A 7,686-nucleotide genomic window follows, 5' to 3' on the forward strand; every position below is an offset into this window, starting at 1 on the left:
GGGGGGGGCGCCCAGGCCACCTGCGCCCTCCCCCCGGAACCGACCGGCCTAGCGTGAGTCTAGCAGCGTCTCTTTGCGGAAGGCCCTTCCCCGTGCCCCGCCCCCCAACTTTCGTTCCCCCACTGCCCGCGTGCAAGGCCGCCCACCGGTTTCCGTTCAGGGCTTCTGAACCTAAGAAGTGATACCAGAGATCATTACGACAGCGTAATGAACACTAATCAATTCTTCTGTTGCAAATCCACAGCATCAAAGTGATAAATGGAAAACGGAAAACGTGTATTATAAGTTGTAAAATGATCCCTGTTCATCAGTGTTTCCCTATCAGGACAACACCAGAAAGGAAAAACACAAAGGAAGCAAATCCCGGTGCCCCAAGTCTGCACCTGGGTCCTCAGACCTTGCAGGAAAATCACATGGAAGAGATGGGTTTTATGCAGACGGTCTAGGTGGGCTTCAGGGACATTTTAGAAACTCGAATCCACACTCAGCAAAGGCACCTGTGCAGGGCACGACATTGCATCACGTTCTAAACTGTAAGGGACGAGTCCCCAAACGACCCCGTTTCCCACGTGATGTCATCAACGTGTGTCCCTGCCAAGGTCAGGCACCACCTGGCGGGTGAGATACCAGCTGGGAGCAGGCAGAGCGACACGGAGTTTACCGCCGGACCACACGCATGCGAGGCCAGTGCGTGCGCTAACCGCAAGCCACCACGTGTGCGGACACCTCGCACACACGTGTGCACACACACTGGCTCCTGCTGTGTGTATCTGTTCACAGCTGGCCAAGCCTGGCCTCGGCAGGCAGGCCACAGGAGCGGCCCCAGCAAGGCCGGGACAGGTGTGCTCGGCCCCATCCCTCGGCCCCTCGGCTGCAGCATTTAGGAAACGGGTAAAACTAGGAACAGCAATATATACAAAAGCCCCTTTCTAAAGAAACGATTCTTGCCCTTTTCCAACACTGGCTACAAGGTGAGAAACTGTGATAAGCCAAATTTACTGAAAATTATACAATTAGCAGCAAAAAGTGCGACCACTTTAGTTACAGTAAATACGTTTTATTGAGAAAACAAAACCTTCTCTTTCGTGTCTGTGCACCTCTAAGGATCACCCGCAGAGCACACCTGGAGGGAGCGCACCCCTGCAAACCTACCTCGAAGGTGTTCTTGGTCATGCCCGACAGGCCGTAATAGGACGTGCCCGTCGCAATGGCACACACGCAGAGCTCCCCAATCTCATCTGTCCTACACAGCTGAGGGACGCCATCCGGCTTCACTGAACACATGATGGCTGAAAGCAAAACAGGACACACGGGTCACGTTAGAGAGGGACGGAAGGCAAGGGAGACGGACAGAGACAGAAAGAGGGACCAAGGGATGGGGGGACAGAGACACAGAGGGACGGAGGATGGGCACAGGGACACGGAATTGATGACCAAATAGGAGTGAGAGCAGGTGAACGGAATCAGCACTGGAACATAAACGCGAATATGCAAGTGAGCAGGGGACTCATTTTCCCTGAAGTGAGTCATGAATCTTCACGTTGTAGGAAAACATCCAGTTCCATTGTTGTGATGTCAGTGAATAACTGAACACGGGAATCGTATTTAAGGGGAGTGACTTCTGCCATCCGGATACAAGGAGGCCGCGTGGAGGAAGCCCAGGGTCCCTGGCTGCCCACGGTGCTTTCACACGGCACACGCCCCATGTTCCTGCCACAGACCTCAGGTCCGTCCAAGAGCCAGAGCCGGCGTTTCGGGAGGTGGGGTGGATGTCCAGCGATGGCTGCAGTGCCCTGACCACTGCGTGTGCTCGTTTGTGGAAAAGGTCCGTGACTTTCAGAAACAGGCTCTTCTGCTACAACCCTCCAGAGCCCCACCGATGGGGTTTATACCGTCCGCGGCCAGACTGGGTGCCCAGCCTTATCCAGCCTGCGGGGATGGCTTGCAGGGGGAGAAGCCTCCCGGGGGCTGCAGGGGTGCAGAAGGGCCCCCGGTGCCCCTGGGGAAGAGGACTCTGGGGTCCCAGCGTGAGAGGGGCAGAGGTGCCCTTGGAAGCTTCCTGAATATTCTTTCACAGGAGAGGTAGCATTACCACAAAGCTTTAAGGAATTTAAGTGTCCCGACTGCGTTCATGCCAGAGGGGCACGGGGAGCCAGGAGGGAAGGCATGTGCTAACAACAGACCAGCCCATGGGCCGTGGCTGGGGTTCCTGCCTCAACGCCCCACGCCATCTGCAGCCCGGCACCCACACTCACCTCCAGGCATCACGAGGCCGACGTCCTGCACGGTGAGCACAGACAGCTTTTCCTCGGAGTCTACCCGGATGACGCCGTAGGTCAGCCCGTGCATGGAGAGGACGCCCCGGCCCGGGGGCTGGTTGCTGTCATCCGTCGGCCTGAAAGAGCAGGTGTGTCTGAACGGGCAGAAGCAAAAAGGCTGCTGTCGCCAAAGGGACACACGAGGACACATGCTGAAGGGAGCTAGCCATGGTGGGGACCCACCGGCCCCCCAATGAGACCTGGATGCCACCCGCCCCGCGATCTGGCTCGCCGGGGAAGGCTTCTGCGCTGTCCACAAGATGTCTGTGTCACTAACTCTACCTGCGGGTTTCCGGGATAGAGGCGTGAAGGCCTGCAGTCAGCAAGAAGACCGTCTGATTCCTTCTCTGCCCGTCTCTCTCCGGGTCAGATTTTCCAGCGAGGGAAGCGACTAATGGGGAGAACAAGGTCTCCAAGAACCGATGACGGCAGGAAGCAGAATCGGAGATTCTGCTGCTCCCACCTCGAGTTCAGACGTGCCCCGTGCGGACACACGCTGTGGGTAAGGATCTGAGTTTGGACGTGCCCAATGCGGACGCATGCCATCGGTAAGGATCTGAGTTTGGACGTGCCCGGTGCGGACGTGCACCGCGGGTAACGATCTGAGCTCGGACGTCCAGCCACACACCGCGGGTAAGGGTCCGAGCTCAGACATGCCCCGCATGGACGCATGCCGTGGTTAAGAATCTGAAATGAGAGTCATGCTACACCGTGCTGGATGACCAGCTCTTAGGGAAGTTTTTGGCTGAGCAGCGTTTTGTAGGATGTTGTAGGGTCAGGGGAAGAAGTACAGGTTCACTGCCTCTATCTCCTCCATGGCCCGTGAGCCCCACGCCTCCCGCTCACTCCGCGCCAGCCCCCAGCCGTTTCTCCGGGACCCAGCCCTCTCCCGCCTGGGGGTTTCTGCACCTGCTCTCACCTCTCTACCTGCAGTGTTCTTGCAGCAGACGTCCCCGCACCTTCCTCCCGCACTGCCCTCCAGGGCAGCTCAGATCTGCAAGGACTCATCACCCCATCAAACAGCACACCCCCAACTCCTGTCCGCACGGCAGGTGCCTCGCCCATCAGCCTCAGCTTCCTGAGGGCAAGTGGGTTTCTTTCTGTTCAGTGGTGCATCCTTTCCCCTGGAGAGGCAGTCTGTCAACTACTGAACAGATGAAATAGTTCCAAGATCATGATTTTATCCCCGTACCCAAAGACCCTTGCACGTGAGCTATGAGCTACGTGACAGCACGATTTAGGTGAACACCACGCTTGTTCCTGTAATTTTCTATGCACGCATGTGTAGCATTGCTTTACAATCTAACAGTTGGACAATAAACAGAAGTTTGCTGTTCGGCTTTAAAATAGTGTCAAGATTTATAATGAACCTAAAAATGTAAACAGGGAAACATAAAAGTTAAAATGTGCAAAAGGAGGTCTCATCTGAATCGAGTAACTGGGGTGTTTTAAAAAGAAGCCTATGCTACATGTCGATTATATCTCAAATAAAAACTAAAAATAAATAATAACAAAAAGAAAGCATAAGAAAGTCTGGAAATTGAATTGTTCCATCTGCTAAAAATCAAAAAGGTAGAACCAACCAGACACAGAAGAAAACTCTGCCCAAGTTAGAAGGTCCGTGTGGAGGTACTTGGAAAAGAGCCCTGGACACTGGAACCTAACTGGCTCTCTAAAGTGAAAGGAGGAGCCCCGCGGGAGCCCTGTGCCACCAGGACTCCCGACCCCGCACTTCTGTCCTCTGCAAAACACGACATGACAGTCAGGAATCAGGAGGCTTGGTACCCGCTGTGGGTTGTGTCCCCAAAACCTATGACTGGTCTTGGTCCCAGGACCTCGACTGTGACCTTATTAATGTGAAAGAGAGTCTTTGTAGAGGTCGTTGGTTGAGAAGATGTCACGCTGGACAGAGTGCGATGGGCCCCTAATCCAGTGACCAGTGTCCTTATGAGAGAAAGAGACAGAGATGGCATGTGATGCAGTGGCCACACGGTGCCACGTCTCCAGCCACGGAGGCACAGATGGGGCGCCAGCAGCAGGAAGGCCTGGAGCACACACTCTTCCAGGCACCGCCTGCAAACAGCCCGAGACCCCGAGGCAACAGCTTCCCTGTTTCCATGGCCCCCAGCCTGAGGCACTTCTAACAGCCCCGGGACACAGACACAGCGAACAGCAGGGTTCAAAGGCGCACGTATTTTGTTGTGGAAAGCCACACGGAAGCAAAATGCAGGCGTGGCCGTGACTTGGCCCAAGTAAGGGCCAGGCGGCGACCAAGACGTGCTGCCCACGAGCTCTGGGAGGGAAAGCTCGTCTACGATTCAAGGATGCACGTTCTGCCGTCTCAGTGACAGGCCCTGCTTCCCTACGTTCAAGAACAGCAGGCAAGGAACAAGACTCACTGGGCCACTTCTGGACTGCATTTGCTACCAGGGTCTTCAGTTACGTTTACAAAGATACTATGGAAAACTGGGCAGACTCACGTAAAATGTGAACCAAGGACGCCCATCTCGCATTACTTAGATCTGCTGCTATGCGCTTGCATTTAATAGAGTCCCTCGCTGGTCAGAAAACACTCAGACGCCCGGATTCTTTCCTTTGCAGGCAAAGGAGACTCAAAAAGTAAGAACAGAAGCATGTGAGGCCCTGGGACACGACCCTTGGATCGTCAGCCACCTTGCCGGACAAGGCCTTCCCGTTCACCGTCTCAGCAGCCCTGCAGGAACAGCTCTGCAGACAGCCCCGCCTCCGATGACAGAGCTGTCCTCCGCTGACGTCTCTGCGGGCTCAGCTGTCCCGAGATCTCTGCACACATGGGCTCAGCAACACACAACCCTGCCGGGTACCACCATCCTCCCCTTGACAGACCAGAAGTGGAGGCACGGGGATGTTAACCCAGTCGGCGGCGTCCCTGTGGGGCTTAACCCAGACCCACGGCACAGCCCCTGCCCAGGCGTGGACACCAGCCCGTCCCCTTTCCCAACATCTCCCCCGCCTCTGGCCTCAGACACCAGCTCTCCTTAGTCCACTGCACACTGTTCTTCTGAGGAAACTTTAGAACCAGTGATGTGTGTGAAGCACGAGCAAGTCTTTCCTGTGAACGAGTCAAGCGCAGCAACAGAAGTCACAGCGAACGCAAGAGCATGTGTGCATCCTCGCCCCACCCACCCCTGCCTCACAGGCAGCCGCCACCAGAGACCCTCCCAGGTGCACTTCCGGAAGCGTGTGCACGCACAAACCCATCTGCACTCAAAGAAAAGCAGAAGCACGACAGGCACAGTCTCTGCGACTCGGCCGCCCCCCAGCGGATCGTGTGGGTCCTGCCGTGCGCACGTGCGGGACCCACGCAGGACGCACACCGCACACACCAGTGAACTGACCCATCCTAACTGTGGACGGTATTCGGGAACAAGGACATACAATCATTTGTTTTATTTCACTTTTACGTTAAGAAGAAATATTACTGTGAGACACACGTCCAGAAAAGGAACTGAAGAACCAGAGAGCATATGCGCTTAGGATTTTAGTGCAGCCTAAATAACACTGTATCGTCCAGAAGTACCGTGCTTTGATTCACCTGACACTCGTGTTGCACTGTTTCATGCAGGATGCTGCTCCAAGCATTTTATGTATGTTAAGTATTTCTCCCGGCAACGCTGGGAGACAGGTGTGCCCATCATCCCCGTGCACAGGCAAGAGCGGAGAGAACAGAGGCGGGCGGTCCGAGGCACAGCTGTGGGGCAGACCCAGGCGCCTCAAACCCTGTGCTTCTGGCTGCGGGGAAGGCCGCCTCCCGGCAGCCCCGCTTCCGCACACCAAGGCTGATGCTGTTGTCAACCTTAAAGCTGCTCCCGGCTTGATGGGTAAAAGCCATTCCTCACTGCTGGTTTGGCTTGCGTTCCCTTATTAACCACGTCAGCCTTCCTCACCATTAACACCTTCCTAGGAAATACGAAGTCCCAGTAGATTAAAGTAGGTGAGGGAGTGAAAACATGACCCTGGTGAGTAGAATTCCCAGACAGTTCAAAACACTGTGCTTTCACGTTCAGACACCGTAAGCTGAGCAACGGCGGAGAGAACGCTGGACCCATCCGCCAGCCTCCAGGTGCAATGCCAAGATGGAGCCGGAGGAATGGGAATCATCCCGGCAATTCCCAGCATGCGGAGGCGCGGTCTTTGCGCTCAGACACACAGAAGGAAGAGAATACGTGGCTGTGTGTGGCTAATGCTGCAATCACAGGCAAGTCGCAGAGGGACCCAAGCCAAGAGACAAAGACGAAAGGTGCGCTCCAGCTTGCTCCCGACGGCCGATGGCTTCACCAGGACAGCGTGTGCACCTGCTGCTTACCCGTCGCGCGGTCCCACCTGGGTAAACGTCAGATCGCCCCTAGGTAATCATGCTGTGTGACCCCTGAAGACCTATCTCCTCTAAGTTTCCACGAACACAACTACAGTTTGCTACTGCCGGCCAGGCTCACACCCACACCAGTGGGAAGTAAATGCACTCAAGTCAGTGGTAAGCATCTGGGACGATTTCCACTCCCAGGACTTAACAGAGAAGCCGCCACCACATCTCCGGGGCTTCAGCGCCACCGTCGCTCACCACAGGCTTCTGCAAGCACGACTAGAGACCCTTCCCTGCTTCCGTCACATGGCGGCAGCCTCCCATTACAGAACCTGTCATCTCAGGGGCATTCGGAGAGCAAAGGGGCCAAGTCTCGGGAAAGCGCCCTTTCCTCCGCCAGCCCCAGGACTTACCCCGGTATTTCTGCATGCACGACACGTGGTCACAGAACGACGCACACGCCCAAGCACATGTGATGCTACCGCAGTAACAGATGAGAGCCCGACGCCTGATTCCTACCACGCTCTACGTGTACACACCCATCGGCTGTTCACGCGGCCCTGTAACGAGGCACAGAGGTCACCCTCCTCACGGACACAGACTCTGAAGCCTGAGGAGAGGCGCTGTGCCAAGTTACGAAGCCGGCAAGAGGAGAAGCAAAGGAAGGAAAGGCCGGAACGGTGACCTGGGCCGACAGACTCCAAACCACTGGTAGGCACTGTGCCGGACTCACTCGACACAGAGCATGAGGAGCCGTCAGTGCACGCACGGGGGTCCACGCACGGGGGCACACGTACGGGGGCGCATGCACGGGGGCACACGCGAGGGGGCGCACGCACGGGGGCGCATGCACGGGGGCACACACGCGAGGGGGCGCACGTACAGGGGTATACGCACGGCGGTACACTTACGGGGCGCACGCGGGTCCACGCACGGCGGTACACGCACGGGGGCGCACGCGAGGGCGCACGTACGGGGGTCCACGCACGGCAGTACACGTAAGGGGGCGCACGCGGGTCCACGCAG

At 56.4% G+C, this 7,686-nt stretch overlaps 1 protein-coding gene across 2 annotated transcripts; it reads right to left on the minus strand.

Annotated features, from left to right (window-relative positions):
- Window positions 1–1,026: 1,026 nt before the first annotated feature.
- Window positions 1,027–7,444, minus strand: LOC117800644 (disco-interacting protein 2 homolog C-like). Of its 2 annotated transcripts, XR_004623139.1 has the most exons (3): window positions 2,601–7,444; window positions 2,256–2,395; window positions 1,066–1,289 (listed from the first exon to the last, which is right to left on the minus strand). XR_004623139.1 is itself a non-coding variant. In XM_034653195.1 (2 exons), the coding sequence occupies exons 1-2, from the start codon at window positions 2,467–2,469 to the stop codon at window positions 1,042–1,044; spliced, it is 462 nt and encodes a 153-aa protein (XP_034509086.1). In that variant the 5' UTR covers window positions 2,470–2,534; the 3' UTR covers window positions 1,027–1,041. The 2 variants fall into 2 exon arrangements, 1 of the variants encoding a protein (XP_034509086.1); XM_034653195.1 differs by lacking the exon at window positions 2,601–7,444 and having other exon boundaries at window positions 1,027–1,289; window positions 2,256–2,534.
- Window positions 7,445–7,686: the final 242 nt, after the last annotated feature.

Source organism: Ailuropoda melanoleuca, unplaced genomic scaffold, assembly GCF_002007445.2.
Source record: "Ailuropoda melanoleuca isolate Jingjing unplaced genomic scaffold, ASM200744v2 unplaced-scaffold73501, whole genome shotgun sequence".
In the NCBI taxonomy this organism is placed as follows: domain Eukaryota; kingdom Metazoa; phylum Chordata; class Mammalia; order Carnivora; family Ursidae; genus Ailuropoda; species Ailuropoda melanoleuca.

Bases quoted from the DNA above. Each gene is read 5' to 3' on its own strand.
- LOC117800644 (XM_034653195.1), bottom strand. From the start codon at position 2,469: ATGTGTCCTCGTGTGTCCCTTTGGCGACAGCAGCCTTTTTGCTTCTGC. The intron at 1,290-2,255 runs GTGAGTGTGGGT...TTTTGCTTTCAG, and splicing joins CGGCCTCGTGATGCCTGGAG to CCATCATGTGTTCAGTGAAG.